The following is an 18,625-nucleotide window of genomic DNA, read 5'->3' on the forward strand; positions in this document are numbered from 1 at the left end:
AGGGTGTGTCCACGGGTGCGCACGCCACGGGACAGGTTGGGGCCTGGCTGTCTCTGCTCATCACACACCGGATTTATTTTGTTTATGGTAACGCACCTTGTTTGTGAACCGCTGCCACAGTGCGAGACCGAATAGTAAAGGTCATCACCAATATAGACTACTTCCAGAATATGAAATGCAAACAAACAAGGGAAGGATGTTGGACAGGGGAGGGAGGGGGGACTATTCGTGACTATCTTTTTTTTTTGTAATAAACATTACACCCTTGTGTCTCTACACCTACACAGTACTTTTCCATACAAACGGAGGCAGAAAGACCCTCCCTGCTCCATCCCTGAGGGCCTTTCCTGAGCTTTGAAGCAGCCATACCACCATTCAGTCAGTCAAGGGCCTGCAGAGAGTTCTTAATCAACTAATTCAATAAAGGGCAAGACATCAAGAAAAGACTGAGTCCAGGGTGGTGTAGATAAAGACTACACGCCTGAGTTCATTAAAAAACAATCGGTCCAGTTTCCTTCAGGTTTACGCCAAAGGTGGCACGATAATCCCTGCAGCCTCATTCTGTTTCAGTAATGATGCTGGACTACCATACAGACAAGCCTTCTGAGTGCACAGCAACAAAAAAATACACTTTTAAGAAAACTGTCATAATGGCATGAGTTTAGTCTTTCGCTTGTTGCCAGGGACAGAGGGCAAAAATATTCTCTATTACCGTACTTTTTCATAATAAAGGCTTTAAAGCCCTGTGATAAAGGGTTAAAAAGAAAAACCTGGTGGCAGTCAATAAATAGTAATCACCGAGTGGGAAATACGCACCACTGCGCATCCTATAATTTATGATGCCATGACCTGTTAGTTCTCATTATTGTTCTGTGATCAGAAACATTACTAATGAAACAAGAGAGCATAAATCTGTCATGAGAAGGCCCACAAGGAGGAAATGAGTCAAGACTTGGACCTACGCATAACACTAATGTATAAAAAATGGCTTATCTCTAACGAAAAGAGCTTAGGACTTTGCCAAAGGATGTTCTGTTTTTGAAATGGTTTAGTAAGGGTGTTTTGAGTGGCTGTAATATTCAAAAACATCCAGTTTGAATCGAGCATCTCACCCATTGTGCGGTCTGCTTTTGTTTCTTTCATTTAACAGTTGTATTTATGAAAATGACCCCCTCTACTCCTTGACCACTTCCACAGCCCCATCCCAAAGTAAACACAGCTCGCTGCCACAAAACATTCCATTAATCATTAAAGCAGGGGCAATAACACATTCAGGACCCTCTGAAAGTGTGCCAAGGCACGTCCCTAATCCAATGGAATGCCACGCAGCTTGAAATCCTATCATGCCCTGATTTGGGGCCATCAGCAATACTGTATAACGATGCCCCAAAACAAAACAAAACAAAACAAAACAAAACAAAAAGGGCTCTCCATATAACGGTCACACAATGCTCTTCCCAGACCCCTGCCCAAGGAGGTGAATGGTGGGTAGGCCATATCCGCGCCTCTCACCTAAATGCAGAACAATAAGCCGGATACTGTCCCCTTAGAAGAGCTAACTTCACTCCACCTTTAACAGCAAGGAAGTATAACGGGCCAAGCCAACAACACATCGAGCTAAATAAAGATTCCCCTATAATGGACTTCAGAGCGTCTCCCTGTGGTGCCAAAGGTGGTCAAAGTAAACAATCCAGCATCAGTATGCATCAGGTTCATGTATCGTCTGGGGCAGAGTTATGTGAATGTCTGAGATGAGGAAATCAAGTGAACTCAAAGGCACTGAACAAAAAAAAAAAAAAAAAATAGATGATTTAAATCAAACTGTGATACTGTAAGTCATCATGTGAAAGCAAGAACCCCCTACATTGTTTGCAACAGTAAATAAAATTCTGCTAATTAATCCTAGGGGGGGAAAAATCTGTGTTTTTGCATTCATTCATGAGTGATGTATGGCAACATAAGCCACACGAGGCCACTACAAATGTTAGCAATATAATTTGGGGACTCAGATGAGACCAGATCAGAGGAAGCTGGAGTGCCAGTGCACCACCACAGATTTGCAAACTGCTTGTTGCAGCAAACAACAGGAAGTTCTAATGTTCCACATTTGGACTCATCATCAGGATTTGAGTCTAGCAAAAAAAAAAAAAAAAAAAAAAAGTGGGGCTGGGGGGTCTAGCAGAACCACAGGCATGGTGCAGCCACAAAGCAGCCGTCGCAGGGTGCCTGCAACATAGACTGCACTGTGCTCCAGCAGAAGCTGAGCAGCCCTCGATCCAGCCGGGAGGTTCAAGAGCATGATTAGCACCACAAGCATGCGTTTGTGCTCAGAAATAACTCCGCAAGCTTCACATTAATTATGACAACGTGGTCCCTGCATTTTTCCCATGCCCTCCTGATGTATGAGCGTGGATAGCTCTCTATACACTCGTCAGAGACACAGAAGTAAACAAAGGGGGCAGAGGGGTGAGCTGGTTCCACTGCACATTTTCCTTTGAATGGGCCCTGACAAACATGAAAGCTCTGGAGGGTACATACTTGGTGGACTTGTGTCACAGTTCTCTGGAAAATGATCATGAATCTGTTTTTAGTTGTGTGCAGTTTGTGATATCAGTGAAATGTGGACCTGTGGGAGCAGAAGATGATCAGAACAGTGGGGTCTGTCTGATATAAGCCTGTTTTCAGTTTGTTCATCGGTAAACAAATAGGGAACGACAGGGGGGAAACACATGCTATGAATAAAGTAAACATTGTGCAATATCTCTTTGAGCTGAGTAGTGTTTTCCCCACTGGCATGCCAGCTTGTCAAGTGCAAATTAAGACTGACACACAAGCTTTCTATTGTTTTTGTGGAATGTGGTTTTCAGAAATGCACTAAAAATTACATCTGAACTCTCTTCATTTCATCTCACTAATGCACAACACATGAATGGCTCAACCAAAATAGATTGCAACCTTTTTATAGCTTTTTTTTTTTTATTACTCTCAAAAGTAGTCATGAATTAAGATCTTGAAAGATCACTAATGTCACACATTTGTGTCACACTGTGTCCTGACATTTTCCAGCAAATTCTGCAAAGTATTCTCAGTAATCACTGGCATTGGACTTGATAGGAGTGAGTCATAAATCAGCTTTGGTTCTGTAAATATGCCAGATTTACACTTTTAACACTTTGGATCTGTTGTGCCATACTTCCTTACGTGCAAAAAGTGGGAAATGAAAAAAAAAATCATAGTTCCTCTTTAATCAACAGAGGAAAAAGAATATGGTAAGTTTGGTGAAAAATCCAATTTTATTTTCTTGAAGAAAATGCCATAATGTTGTAAATTCCTTTTCTTCCCTTTCCCGCTTTTTGCCTCATTCTGGGGATTCAAGTGATGTGTTGACAGACGAGTGACTGGAAAATTGAGAAGAAGTTTGCTTCACACATTTCTTTCCAAAAGTTGTCAACTCATTTACAACCATCTCCAAAGACTGAAACAAATGTTAAAACTCAAGTACTGTCAAAGCAACAGTGGTGTGCTGCGTGTTTATCACTGTCTGTTATCTCCTGAACAGGCCTGTAATCTTCACAATGCTTCAATCTGCCTTGTGTTTGCAGAATAAACTCTGAGACACATGTGCTTCACATTATGGATGACAAACTAAGGATGTGGGCCTGTGTATCAGAAATGCGGGCAGTTTTTCTAAAAATAGTGGCAGAGGGTCATGTTTTACCTCTCTCCCTGCAGCGGAGCGCCGTGTCCGCTTCAACAACATCCACACAGTTATGTAACAAACTGAATTCTTGAGCTGCTTCATTCCGGCGTCGTCGCTGATTGTCACACATTCACACCATGCGCGTTTAATTCAGGGCGAGAAGGGAGGTTGGTTAAATTTGTTCACCCAAATGACAATGCTGCGGATTTTTAATAATTCACAAGTCACGTGGTGTGTTCAATATTTGTGGAGGCTTGCAGCTCTTTCCTGCAGCCCGACACCTGTCACAAATTACCTTTTCACGTCACTTCTATGTATAATTTAAAGCTGCCAGCCTTTTCAATCATGCCACAACAGTTTTAACAGCAACTAAACCAGCGCATGATCAGATTGAGGATGGAGACAGCTCTGACTGACAGCTATGAACTGGAGAGCTGTGTTGTTTTATGTGCTTTGTTATGCAGGTTGAACTTGAATGGCCACATGAGTATTATATTATAGCATTGCTATCAGTCGTGACCCAGAAACACGCCATAAACCTCCGAAATATGCTGGATACTATCACAGACACCCTGTCAGTCTTTCAGTATTGAGCTGTGTGGAGCCACAGATTGTGAGGCAGAGTGTGTTCTTCTCTCATGAAATCTCACAGACAGCAGTGACTGTAGGTACACACTATGTCTGTCTGTATTATGTATGCATGTATGTTTTTGTCTAATCATACATACCAAAGGGTCCCGGGGCATAAGAAGGAAACATGTAATTACATATTTTACACATGTAATTAGATATTTGTGTGGTTTAAAAAATGACATTGAGTCTGCCAGATCGGTTTCACACACTCACTTGATCCAGCAGAGGGCAAGTGCAACGTGTGAACAGTCAGTAATGCTATCAGATGTAGTTTGCCTGCCTCACTGAGTCTCTCCCGGCTGGAAAGGTCGAGGGCAGCGCATAACATAACTCAAGAGCGTCATCTAGCGGTCATTGCGCATGCAACGCTGTACTTGGTGGGTAATGAAATGCGCCCCAGGGGGCTATTACTCATAAATCAAAAACACCCCATGCTTAAATTTAAATATTGGGTTTAGCCTTTATAAAGTTTTCCCCGTTGAATACTATCAGCCAATAAATCCTAAGCAGATCGTTACAGAAAATAACAAAAATATTTTAGAGGGATTTTGAACATGAGCTATAGGTAGTGAACACATGTACTGTAATGCACTTTGGCAGTTAATATCAAATACTGAGTCATAATAACATATTTCTTCCAGTTACTGTATTCCACTATTATTATTTTTCACTATTTACCTAAACCTTATAAGGCTGTAGCGGCAGCCCCGAGTGTCAGCAGTTCATCTTGACATCAGTAACACTGTTTGTTGACGGAGGCTGCCCTCTTCAGGTGAGAAGAGCCCTGCAGCACTCAGGGTTTGCTTCATTTAGTCTCCTAACTGGAGGCTACTGGAGTTCTGCAGCTGTCCACAAGAGGGCAGCATTACGCCTGAATCATCAATCTACATGCTGTTTGGTGGCAGATTGAGAAAGATGGTTAAAAAACAAAACAAAACAAAACAAAAAACCCCGCTTCAGTTACTGGATTCAATCTTGAAGTACTGAATGTGTTGTACAAGAGGAGGGCCTTGTCATTATTTCTGAGTTTCCTGGACAGCACAGATTTCCCAACACAGGCAACTGATTGAACACAGATGTTTCAGAAACAGGATTAAACTTGCCCACATGGACAGAGGTTCAAATGACTGTTTGTTCCCAGTGTAGTGAAACGCTGGCTGTCCTATTTGCTGATTATTATTATTTCATCCTGTTTGTGCTTGGTACTGCATAGCTTAGGATGTTTGTGTGATATGATTAAGATATCACCCAGAGTGGTATTAATAAAGCAGTCTGCTACTACAGACACTATCACTGGTTATTATTAGTGCTGGTATAACTATTAATACAACTAACAGTACCTCTAATACTACTACTGAGCCCATCAAACCCACTTAAATCAGTAAGCCCACTGCTTAAGACTGACATAAATCTTTATGACCTGCATTTGTAGTAGTAGTCTATAAATGTGCTTATGTAAAAGCTCTTGCAATGGGGTCTTTTGAGGTGAATGACCTTAATTAATACTTTCCTGAAGATATAGGATAGTTTATTGTTGTTTATCTCAGTGATTGTGACGCCTTATAATGATCACAGGCCCAACTTTAATTTAGTCCCTACAACAGCCAACCAAACAAAATGGATAGGGTCACTGAAAAGCTTAGATGGATAGCAAGGACAGTTGGCTGTGTGCAGATCATTAGTAGAGAGCAGGCTGGCAGAAGCTCCCTTAATTACACTGTCACATAAATATTTTCAGGTCAATCCGTCAGGTGCTTCAGAGAGCCATCAGCAGAGTTGACTGTGGATTGGACTCAGCCAATTATCGTTTCTAATAAATAGACCTTTGGACAGCTGTCAAATTAAAGGGAGGAAAAAAAATCTAACAAAACAGCATAAAGCAACACAGACTTAGTGGTGTATCCACAAAAATGAAGCTCCCCTATTTCCCCTCACATAACTCTTTGATTCCTCAAAGTGCTTCATTTACTTATTTTAATAATCTACAGGCTTACAGAGATACCAAGACAAGAGTCGACCTGTTTGACACTTCAGACTTATCAAACAGGCCTCACATTTTGCTCTTGATAGAAAACTTGATTGCAACATTAATGGCAAGGCAGACTAATAAAACTAACAAGCATTTGACTTTTGCAGATTCCTGTTCATTGAGTTTGTTGTTTTATCAGTTGGCCTGACTTGTTCCTCTAACTCGGTTTGTGTCTTGGTAAAACAGTGAATCAGCCTGCAAGATCTTTAAAATCTCTGCTGCCAGATCATCTTTAAAACAAAATCTGTCTCATAGATCATATGGAAATGTAACTTTTCAAGAACTAATTCAAAAATTTGCCTGTGTTGAGACTGACACCACTGCATTTTTTGAAACAATGTGATGACCTTTGAATGGGGCTCTGGGTCACTGCGGATGGTGTCACTTGAGTTTCCATGTTAAGCAAAAAATCAACTAAAGTCACAGAAAAATAAAACAACTAAAAGTAGAATTTTGAGAGTTTCACGCGTCAGCAGTGAGCAGGGAGTTGACGTGTAGGCTGTGGGGCTGCATTGTCATGAAGGGGGTTGTCTTGGGTAATGTATGGCGTTTCCTTTTAACCGGAATTAGCTGTGAAGTGCGACCTTGAGGTGTGAATATGGAATACGAAAGGTCCGTCTTGCTTCAAGAAAAGTCTCTCATACTTTGCACCTCGTTTGCAAGTGAATATCTTAACAAATAAGAGGGGATTTGAGCGTCAAACACAGTCCTGCTCGGGATCTGTGTTTAATTCCCACACTAACAGATTTAAAACAGAATTATCAACACCCTAATCCAAACAGTTAAATTCTTAAGATTTGTTAGGATGTGATTCCATAGTTTGTGTTGGTTTTAAACAAGAAACACAGTGTTTGAAGTGAAATATCACAAATCGTTTTCAAAGTTTGAATTGTTAAAAAAACAAAACGCAGTTACAAGTTATTTGAGAGATTAGCCTCTTTAACAAACTCGAAACAACAAAATGTTGACTATCTGAAATATGGAAGAATTACGCACAAGCCTTCTACGTGAAAAACAGTTTATGGGTGTGTTACTTTGGGCCTGTTGCTGGTTCATGTCGCCTGTGTAGATGGTGTTAATTTATTCATGGAGTGGTAGATTCAGATGGTTGGGATAGGCCCACTGTCAGGTGATGACGCGCTGCAGGACAGGCGCAAGGGGACAGCTGGGCTGGCGGCAGAGGCGCTCTCTCATTTGGATGCAAATCTTCAAGACCTGAGGAGCTGGCTGACGTCAGGCAGGCCTTAATATACCTTTACCATCTTGTCAACGCAGCCACATCATGTGAGAGTGGACCAAGACTGGAGCTACGTCGTATTTCACTTTGGGAACACAACTGGACTACACACGCACAGCATAAGGATTGTTTTCACGGTTGCAGACATAGTTGCAGGGCAGCCATGTCGCCCTAAAAATATATTATTGCCTTTTGCTGTTTTTTTGTTTTGTTTTGTTTTGTTTTATTTTTGGTTTGTGCAAATCATGTATGTGGGATACCTCCTGGATAAGGAAAGCAGCATGTATCACCAAGGGCCTGTAAGAAGATCAAGCATCAATCTTCCTCCACAGAATTTTGTTTCTACCCCACAGTACCCAGACTTTACTGGATACCATCATGTGCCAAACATGGATACGCACGCACAGTCTGCGGGGAGCTGGGGACCTACTTATGGTGCTCCAAGGGAGGACTGGGGTGCATACAGTCTGGGACCACCTAATACTATTCCTACTCCCATGAACAACTCTTCTCCTGGACAGGTTTCTTACTGCTCATCTGAGTACAGTCATATGCATCCTCCGGGATCAGCGGTATTACAGCCACCACCGGAGAATGTGACTGTGGCGCAACTTTCTCCAGACAGAGAAAGGCGCAGTTCATACCAGTGGATGAGTAAAACGGTGCAGTCTTCTTCTACCGGTGAGTTTATTACAAGTTTTTCTTTATCATGATGTTATTTGGCACTCCATTTATATAGGCCGAAACAAGGGAACGGTGCATCCCCCCCCAAAGGTCAAATCTGACATTTTAATTTGTGGCCTGCTCTGATAGGCCTTCATTTTGGTTATCCAGTGTCACTGGAAATAGACCTACATTTCCATGTTGGGTTTATATTTCTAGAGAAAAAATGAGTGTATTGCTTTAATTTACTGTTGGAGAGAAACTTTTAACTTTGCAAAGGCTGAAAGAGTCACGTTGTGAAAATAATTGACTTGGAAACCAAACGGAGTCAGACACTGAGAGCAGGCAAACTGTCCCACTGACATCTCCCTGTGCAATAAGCTGAGACTTAACGCACAAATGCAAAAGTTTGGTTGAATGATGGAGTAACTGCAAGAGCATTAGTGAAAAATGATTCAATAACCAATCTTCATATTTTTCATAAAGTTGATAACTGATATCCAAGAGGCGTCATATGCCAAACAGGCCAGGCTACTGTATGGACTAGTGGGAATTAAAAAAAAAAAAAAAAAGGTGTGAGGGATCGGCGCCAGGAGCACTTGTAATGTTAATTTCATGACTCCTGTAAACAAGATGTGAGGTCGACTTCCTTGTGACATTGTTTCAGGTTTTGAGGGTTATCCGTCATATTCAGGCGGCGGCCCCTTCTCTCCACACCTCTTCACTTTGATATGCACCGGCCTGTCTTCCTCTTCTGGAGTTATATTGCCGGAAAGAGTGACGTTTTTCACAGCAAATGTGTCAAACGTGCCTTCCACAGGCCTTTACTGTGTGCTAAATTAAATATTCAAAAAAGAAAAAAAGTTTTATTACAAAGGTCAACGAGATAGGCCTATTTGAAATTACTCGTTAAATGCGTTTTACTTTAATTTCAAAAATATAAGAAATATGCAATAAAAACGTTGCTTTTGATCTCTACTTTTTTCAGACTCATAGTAATAAGCTACAAACATGTAAAGTATGCTATTAAATAAAATAATAATTAAAAAACAAAAAAAAAAAAAAAAAAAAAAACAGATTTATGGTTCAATAATGTATAAACCAGCATGATTCAGGGTGTTCATGGAAAAAAGAGTAAGGTGGTTTCTCAGACATGACCTCCTGCTCTCTCCCCTGTGTGTGTTTCATCTTAACATATGAGTGCAGGTCTGGACAACATGAAATTCACTGTTGTATATTTTGCTCAAAGTGTCATCAAAGCAAGATCAGAGGCTCAGTTTGCCCAGGACAAAGGGTTAGGACACAGTTAATAAAGATGTGTAGTAATTTGCCTCTGACTAGAAGAAACTGATCCAGGTAATTTCTCCCCCACCGGCAGGCCTGTCACGCTTACTGGTTATTAAGGTCATAAATGAAAGATGGACATGGTGAAATTGTATTGCAGCTTAATGAATTTCTGTCGCATACACAAACTTAGTCTGTTTTTGCCCCTTTGGTCACAGGGAAAACGAGAACGAAGGAGAAATACAGAGTGGTGTACACCGACCATCAGAGACTGGAGCTGGAGAAAGAGTTTCATTTCAACAGATACATCACCATCAGGAGGAAATCTGAACTCGCCGTCAACCTGGGTCTCTCGGAAAGACAGGTAAGCATACACGCCAGCTATTATTATAAAAACATTCACATTTTCTCACATTTTCAAACATTACCCTAAAAACTTGCTATGTTGGCATTAATAGAAGCCACATAGGCCAACGTGAAAATCACACGAAAAACACATTTTAAACAGTGTTTTAATCAGATTGCCATCTTATGTGCACCTAATATCAAGAAAACATATGACAACAGCCAATCAGCAAAACAGCTGTGAATTTGATTCATTCATTGCGCATAAATACATTTGTATTTAAATTATATTAATCCTGGACATAGCCTACAATCCAAAAGTATGCACGCTATTTCGAAACAAGAACTTATCTTAATCGTGAATATATTTCCTGATATCCAAAAATATTTACATGCATATATGGACACGTCCCAGGATAGTGGCCTGTTTATACATAAAGATTTATTTGGAGAAGAAAAAAACACACAAGACCACATATTATCTATCTATCTATCTATCTATGACTTTTATGTATTTACAATATATTTAATCCTATTTAATTTTGTATTGGCAGGTGAAAATCTGGTTTCAGAATCGCAGGGCCAAAGAGAGGAAGCTAATCAAGAAGAAAATGGGTCAGTCTGACGGCAGCGGGGGGTCAGTGCACAGCGACCCGGGCTCGGTGAGCCCTCTGCCGGTCCCAGGCTCCCTCAGCCCCACGGACATCCACGGCTCTCTGTACCCGCCCCAGGGCATGAACACCTTGCCGTCTATCAGGAATATACAGCAGGTCACTGTGAGTCAGTGATGAGACTCTCCCTCTGGACCGTATAACTGAGCACTCCAACACGCTGATAGGACACTTGCTGGACTTGGAGGATGGACTCAGACGTCCTGAAGCACATGGCTGTGGATACAGAGATGATTTATATCAACCAAAATGCTGGAGGCTCTTGAAATATTGCTTTTTTATAGAATAGTTTAAATAATTGAAAAAATGAGGAAAAATCGACGTGTTTCAAATTTAAATGCTTTAAATTGTTTGTGTCTGAGTTAATAAGATATAAATATCCTGTTTTTATGTGATGAAGTGTATGTGTTTGTTAATTAAAAAGAAAAAAAAAAAACAACGAGAATTCAGGGACATTTGAATGATGTGGAAAACTGGATTGTATGTAGCCTAGCTCATCTCACGTTGGACAAACTCCAGTTGACTTGTCAAATCCTTTACACGTTTTCAGTTTCATTTTCATAGTAAATCTGCAACAAAGCAGCGATGAAAAGCGGGTTTTAATGATACGGGTAGAACAGTTGTGTGATGGCAACGTTCAAAATGTAAATAAATTGTTTTTTGCAATAGATCTGTCAAGTTTATTTTTTGGATTTGGGTCTTTTGTAAGGTTTACTATTGAATCATGACATTCCGTTGATTTCAAATGTCTTTCTTTACAGTTAGATCTTAAACTCTTTTTAATTGCACTTAAACACACTGTCAGAGCAGCGCACTGCTCTGCCTGCATAAGTTAGGAAGATTGAAATGTATTTTTTTTTTTTTTTTAAATTTTATCTAACCCTTATTTCACCAGGAAAATACCCACTGAGATTCAAAATCTGTTTTGCAAGCGGCTTATAAAAGCATCAACATAGCAAACCACAGAAAATATAAAGTTTTAAACATTTAAATCAGGCCACTGCATTCACAAAGCACAATGCAATTTTATTCTTTTTTTGTGTGTCTGTGTAACAGCAGTATTGAACCGTCTTATAGACAACCAGTTAAGGCTATTTTATTTCTGGACAGTCGAACGTGATCTTTTGCCAGGTTATCTGTTTGCTGCCTGTCTCTGCAGGCTCATATGCTCAGTTTTCTGTTTAAAACCTACAACAGCAGCTCTAACACAGCAACAGGTACAAAACTACTTTGCATCCAATCTTAAAAGCAGGATTTGTTGCCTGACACACACACTTAATGACTGTCTGGTTTTATGTCCTGTGGGAATGGGTTCCAAACATCAGGGCCTGTAGCATCACCCAGATCAGACAGGACAAGCATTTCAAATGAGAAAAGTCAGAATTTATCTCTTTAAAAAGGTATAGGGATGGTGTAATCAGTTTAGTGTTCAAGCTTAATATTTGTAACATGATTTAATGAGGTTATGTGTCACATAGCCTGCTTCTGACTGTCCACTGGGATACACAGTGTCCTAATAACCAGCAGCTGTGCCACAGGCTCTTATAATTTCCACACTTAGGTAAAATATCAAATACATCTGCTGGTTTCACTCTCCTCGTCTGCCAGTCGTGTTAGTTCAAGTACTCAGGTATAATTATGATGTTCATTTCACACCCATGCACTTTGATGCCAAGTTTCAGTCTCACATGGACGTGTCGGTGCAGAGCGCGAGCCCTGCACTGTCCGGCCCCGCGCGCCTCTGTGCGTGCGCAGCCTGGCAGGAGACGTCATGAGCGTCTTACTCCCCAACATGGCGGACTTTGATACCATTTATGAGTTAGAAGACGAAGATGATGAGCATGTAGTGAGTGAGGAACACTTGCCCAGATACTGCCCCGAGCCCGTGGTCATGCGAGGGGCCGGGCACATCACCGTGTAAGCCACATCCTGTTTGTGTGTCGTGTCCGTCGCGGTTTGGCTCGGTTGTTGTGGTAACCTGCATCTTTAGCCTAACTACCAAGCTACTGCTAGCCTGCTAGCTAAACCACAACAACTAGCCATATGTTGTGTTGTGAAAATAGCTGCTCGGCCTCCTAACGACCGCTAGCACTACTCAGTATTTTACCAGCGGGTTTCACCACACATAATAACTAGTATAAAATTCAGCTAGACGCCTATTGTTTCCTGTGAAGTCAGCTGAAATTCATAGGATGGACCGTTAGCCAGCAGCCAGTGATTGTAACGTTATAAACAAGCTGCCACATAACCATGCCTGCCCTTTTAACACTAACATCACAGTCTGCCAGGCAGATACAGCATGGCAGTGACTTATTAATCACCACCACAGAGTTTTGTGCTGCTAACATGACTGACCATCCTTTACAAGGGGGTGCCAGTCGCTCAGCTGCAGCCTGAGGCAGCGTGGCACTAAATCAGAGCTGTGGCCTGACTGGACCATGTTCATAAAGCATGTCAGCACACTGGCTGACGTCGGAGCAGTTTGCCAGCCTTTGGACAAATTGGAAAACTGTAGTCACTCACTTTTTTTTTTTTTTTTTTTCTCAACTTAGAAGTTAATGATCAAATCCACCCCTCACCATGACCCTAACATTAACCTGACCAGACGCTGAATGCCTAAACCTAACCTTTCCGAGTTTGCTGAGTGTTGATCAACTGCAAAATGTTATTATTATATGTTAATAATATATATGTTATTGTTCACATATATTTTATTATTGAGTTAGGACTGTCTTGGGTATGTGAACAGCTTTCAACCAGAGCTAAAACTCAGAGAATCAAAACATTGACATCAAGAGTCAAATTCTCAAACTGCTTCATTAATGATGAAAGGGAGACCAACACTGTATACATTGTGGGATATGGTCACATTATCAAGAGTACAACACTACAATAAAATAAAGCTTCAAACACTAAGCGTCAACAGATTCAGTGCCCAGTTTATAGTCAGTGAAGGTTTTGTCTCATCAGGGCATCAAACAGCACGGCTCTCTGGTACGAGCTTTGAGAGATTTATGTAAAATGTTTTGATGCCAGCACAATTAAGTTCAAGGCAGTTTCATTTCTGTGGAATTGTCTTAAAGATTGAGTTATGATTTAAAATGAATGTTAATGGTAAAATAAGTGTTAACACTTTAATTATTATTATTTTTTACAGGTTTGGACTGAGCAACAAATTTGATACAGAATTTCCCTCTGTTCTCACGGGAAAGGTAAAGTTGCATTTTTTTGCTATCTTTCATGCACTTCAAGCAATGCCTTGCAACTGCTTTCTGTTCAATTCCAAGTGGGATGAATTAAGCAATTAAAGCCATGGTGACTCTATTGTTCTTTTGGGCCTTTGACCAGCCCGACTTCCCTGACCCACCCCTTTCAAGCCTCTTGGAGTGGTTTTAATCTGATGGTGATGCATTTGAAGCAAAACTCCACAGTGGACCCAAAGTGCCTGAATGAGCTGTAGTGAGGCTCTGTAAATGAGTAAGCCGACTGTGGGGCTCAGTTGGCGGGGACCCCAGTGTCTGGGAAGGTACAGCTCCAGGTGATAAAATAATGAAATTAAGACTGTGCCATAGACAAGAAAGGAAAGCTTCCTGGGTCGGACGCTGGAACACAAAAAGGCTGCAGGGGTAAGAGCAGGCCGAGGGAAGTGTGGGGCAATAAAAAGTACCTTCAGTATTGTGACCCAGGGTGACATGTGATGGATGAGGTCACAATTATGATGATTGAAGGGTGCAGATCAGGCCCTGCTGGGCTTTATTCTAAGGTCTTTGGCTGTTTGCAAAGAGACCTTTGCATCCTGTCATAAAAGATTACGACCCCTGTTTTATGGCGTACAGACTCAAGGAGGAATGAGCATTCATTCATGTTGTTTGGCCAGCACTGCCACAGGCAGTGGGCTTATCTCTCCTTTGAGTCCCTCCTTGCCTTGAATAGTCTAGAGCTTGGTTAGCAAGTCGCAGGCCTACTCTTTAGAGATCTCATCTCATCTCTGGACAACATCTGCAAATATCTACCTGTTGGTTTTCTAAAGCTCTTTGATCCTTTAGGACAGGTTTCTTTTGAACAATTAGGAATGTCTCATGTCAGTGCCACCTAGAAACACTTCTGAAGTGTCTCACTTGCCTTTCACTGCTTGGCTCATTCCTGAATATTCTGAAATGGGGTGAATTTTTTTTCCTTCTTTTCATGGTTTAGACTCTGTAGGTGCCATTCATTTATTAACTTAGGTATACATGCACACATCCATTCCCTCTTTTTCTAGGTAGCACCAGAGGAGTTCAAAACCAGCATCAGTAGAGTGAATGCTTGTTTGAAGAAGAACTTGCCTGTCAATGTGAAGTGGCTTCTTTGCGGCTGCCTGTGTTGTTGCTGTACAGTAGGCTGCAGTCTATGGCCCGTTATCTGCCTCAACAAGAGAGTAAGTCCCAGTCGTCCTGTGACGCGTGCTGCACCTTCCAGCTCTCCCTTAAATCAGCACTAATTACTATTATAGCAATCCAACCGTATTGGTCAAAGTGTAGAGAGTAATAACTCGTGTTCAATTAGTGGCTCTGGGTAGCATTGATACATTGGATTGCGCAAGTCCTGCCCAGCTCAAGGGTGTGTCATTTAAAAAGGTGGTGTTACCATTCAGAATTACTGACAACAAAGTGGAAATTACTAGCTTGTTAATGGGGAGTTCAGTCCATAAATCCTAATACTGTGGTTATTTGCTGTTACCTGTTAAAGTGTAAAATTGAACGGTTTCCTTTCGCTTTGCATCAATGTGCTGAAATCTTTTTCTTTCCCCCAACAGACAAGAAGGTCTATTCAGAAGTTGTTAGAGTGGGAAAATAACCGATTATATCACAAGGTAAGAACCAGGACAGATTACACATTAGCACCTGTCTGGAAGTGTTTAACTGTCAGTATCAGTGTTTAGTGTTAGGGGAGTATCACAGTGATGGATAATGGCCGTCAATCCATTTTGTAGACTTAAACTCTCAACTCATTTCCCCTCAAACCTGTTTCATTCAGATCTGGAGATCTAGACAAGCGTGCAGGGCCTGAGAAGACCGTGAGGTCGGCAGTGACATGCCATGTTAATTTTGTTTTGTCTCGCGGCAACAAATTACAGCTAGTAGCTGTGCAAAGGCGTAAAGGAAACTCTTCAGGGTGTCTGGCCAAAATTTGACCCCGGCGAGGCCAGACAGCCCTGCTCCCAAATTTCCCTGACACTGAAGGGGAGATTTGGGACAGATTTTCCTTTGTTTGTCAGTGTCTTTTGTGTCTCTTTTGGTCGTTCCGTGCTCATTCATTGTGTCTGTGTCTTTTCTCCTCTCATCAGCTGGGGCTGCACTGGAAACTCAGTAAAAGAAAATGTGAAAGCAGCAATATGATGGAATATGTAAGTAAAGACCCACATACCAAACAAATCATATTCTTGTTGGTTTATTACCACTCTTAAATGTTATGTACACAATTAGATTTAACATATTACGTTATCTGTAAAAGAGAATATAATGTCTTTCTGCTCCATAGGTGATTCTTATAGAATTTCTACCCAAATATCCTATATTCCGACCAGACTGAGGCGGCTGTTAGGAGACTGGACGTGTGGCCCTTGAATCTTATCCTTAGTGCCTTGTATATATGTTGGAATAAGGGTCTGCACTGGTGTCTTGTGATGACCCTGTACATCTCCCAGTACCTTGTACATTAGAATTTGCAACACTGTCACTTTGCTTTAGAGCAGATTTTGCACATTTCCTGACAAAAATAGACATGTTCCCTTTGTTGCACTTTTTTATTTTTTATTTTTTGGTTACATGTGACAAACAAGTGAAAATCTTAACTCTCAAAAAGTGCATTTACCCCAAAGAACCATCAACCTGTATCCCATCTGTTGTATGATTAATCCCTTGCAAAGAATTTGATGCCTCCAACTTCCTTAACTATCCTTGCCTTATTATATCATTTTAACTCTACATGTAACAGGAGGAGGAAGGCATTGGGTTGGTCATAGGTTCAGATGCTGTTTATTGGGTTGCCGCTGTTTTGATTCTAGTTCTTTGCAAGTAGATGGGATGGTTGAAATCGCCTACCGTACAGTGTACATCATCACCCTGTGTTTTTCTTTTCTTTAGAATTGACCCTCTGTACATGGGAACTAGCTAGAAAAAAAGAACTTGACTTGTAAATACCATGTTAGGATAAACTGTACAGTGGTATACCATTGTTTACATAAAGTTACTTAGCTCTTTAGTTTGTTTTGCCAATATATTGCTGTACCATAGTTTTGTTTTATGGAAGATGTCTATGTACCTTTCCAGTTTATATGGACCTGTTTACCTAGTAAGCCATATAGTTACAATGTATGTGATGCCAGAGGTAGGACTGATTATTGCACTTGAGCCCAGCAAAGTGTCAGGATTTCAGACTAAAGTGTTAACCTGAAGCCCTGAAAATATTCATACAATGACAATAGCAGTGCATATTACCATGTGGTGTTTGCCAATGAAGAAGATGACACTCTATTATGTCATCGGTTTTAAACTGGAGATGGCTGCATCTCTGAGGTGTTACTGGAAGGCAATTTGAACTCTGCACTTCCACGCTCATTTATTTTGTCAATCATTTTATCACAGCTTTGAATTCATTTGATAGTTTTTGTAATTCACTGTGTTCTCCTGATGTGTTACTAAGCACATAACACCCACAGGTCATGGCATACCGAGCTGAAGCTTCCTTTGTTTTACTCATCCTGTCCAGTGTTAGTATTATTTTGCTGAATCTTAGTCAAGAGATTGCTGCAATTTATTGCATTAGAGTGCCTCTGGAAAAGTAGGTGAACCACAGAGAAGTACAGGTTGAAATCTGTTCACTTGTACAAAGGAGATTTTAAATCCTCCTCCCAGTATTGTCCCTGTTACAATTCTTGTAAATGTTTGTCATGATGACCTAATCCCAGTGGAGAGAGGAAATAAATTGTTGATTTTGAATTTTCTCTATTGCTGTCCTCTTTGTCACCCTAAATAACCTACACAAGCTCTAATAAGGCTTAATGAATGAAGTGTCATCTTAGTAAAAAAAGATCATTACTGACCTCTGGCAATGCACTTTGCCTAAACCCTGCCGCCTCACCACAGAAATGTGGCTATTTGTCATGTTTAACAAGGTGTTGAATCGTTAACTTAACAAGACGGCCTGCAATTACTTGACACATTTGTAAAACTCAGGGATGCCATTACCATAAACCGCTGCTACTGCTGAGGTTATGGAGCCGTGGCCAGATTTCAGAGACTGTAGCATTTCTACTGTATATCACAACAACCCCCGAATGCCAAAGTGCTGGGCTTCAGAGTGACTGCTTTTATGGTCCTTTTGTTCTTTGTTCAAACGTCCACATTCTCCTCCCCTGTTGAAGTGAACCAAGGTCTTCAGTGCACTAACATACACATCACCAAGTCCGGCATTAGTGGCACAACAGTTTGAAATGCTAAGTGTTTTTAGGTTTGAGTACATGACACTGACTAGCAGCTTCAGTTTAGGTTGCAGTAATTTATAATGTATATAAAACAGGTTTCTGTGACAGCTTACGAGAAGATGAACAGTTGCTCAGACATATAGCCACATTTTATTCTTTGAATTAATTTTGAGGATTCCCAAAAGAAAATACAACAACTTTGGGGGCGCACTGGTGGCTCATCAGCAAAGAGCACACACCATGTACCAGGGCTAAGTCCCAATCACGACTGGGGTTCAAATCCGACCTCAGGTCCCGTGCTGCATGTCATGCCCCCTCTCTCCCTGTCTATCTCTATTGTGACTGTCAAGTAAAGCAGAAATGCCAGAAAAATAATCTTAAAAAAAAAAAAAAAAGTAGTACAACACCTTAAGTGGATAATTAAGATTTTAATAGCGTTATTTGACTTGTGAACAGAGCATCAGTTAATTTCAAAAAAGCTTTTGATCCTAATTCTAGTGCCAGTCAATGAGGCCTATGACCATTAACCTGAAAATCAACACCTTTTTTTCTGAACACATCACAACATAAACTGTAAAGTGTCAGGTAAAATGATCAC

The 18,625-nt window shown here is 40.9% G+C and overlaps 2 protein-coding genes across 2 annotated transcripts; both read left to right on the forward strand.

The window, feature by feature from the left end:
* The first annotated feature begins 7,844 nt into the window (after positions 1-7,844).
* cdx4 (caudal type homeobox 4) lies at positions 7,845-10,679 on the forward strand. Its single transcript, XM_030062397.1, has 3 exons — positions 7,845-8,280; positions 9,765-9,910; positions 10,446-10,679. The coding sequence occupies exons 1-3, from the start codon at positions 7,845-7,847 to the stop codon at positions 10,677-10,679; spliced, it is 816 nt and encodes a 271-aa protein (XP_029918257.1).
* A 1,625-nt stretch (positions 10,680-12,304) lies between these two features.
* On the forward strand, positions 12,305-17,542 carry chic1 (cysteine-rich hydrophobic domain 1). Its single transcript, XM_030062443.1, has 6 exons — positions 12,305-12,479; positions 13,720-13,774; positions 14,824-14,979; positions 15,358-15,414; positions 15,889-15,948; positions 16,083-17,542. The coding sequence occupies exons 1-6, from the start codon at positions 12,334-12,336 to the stop codon at positions 16,131-16,133; spliced, it is 525 nt and encodes a 174-aa protein (XP_029918303.1). The 5' UTR covers positions 12,305-12,333; the 3' UTR covers positions 16,134-17,542.
* The last annotated feature ends 1,083 nt before the right edge of the window (positions 17,543-18,625 follow it).

The sequence above is a fragment of the Myripristis murdjan genome, chromosome 10 (genome assembly GCF_902150065.1).
Source record: "Myripristis murdjan chromosome 10, fMyrMur1.1, whole genome shotgun sequence".
Classification (NCBI taxonomy): domain Eukaryota; kingdom Metazoa; phylum Chordata; class Actinopteri; order Holocentriformes; family Holocentridae; genus Myripristis; species Myripristis murdjan.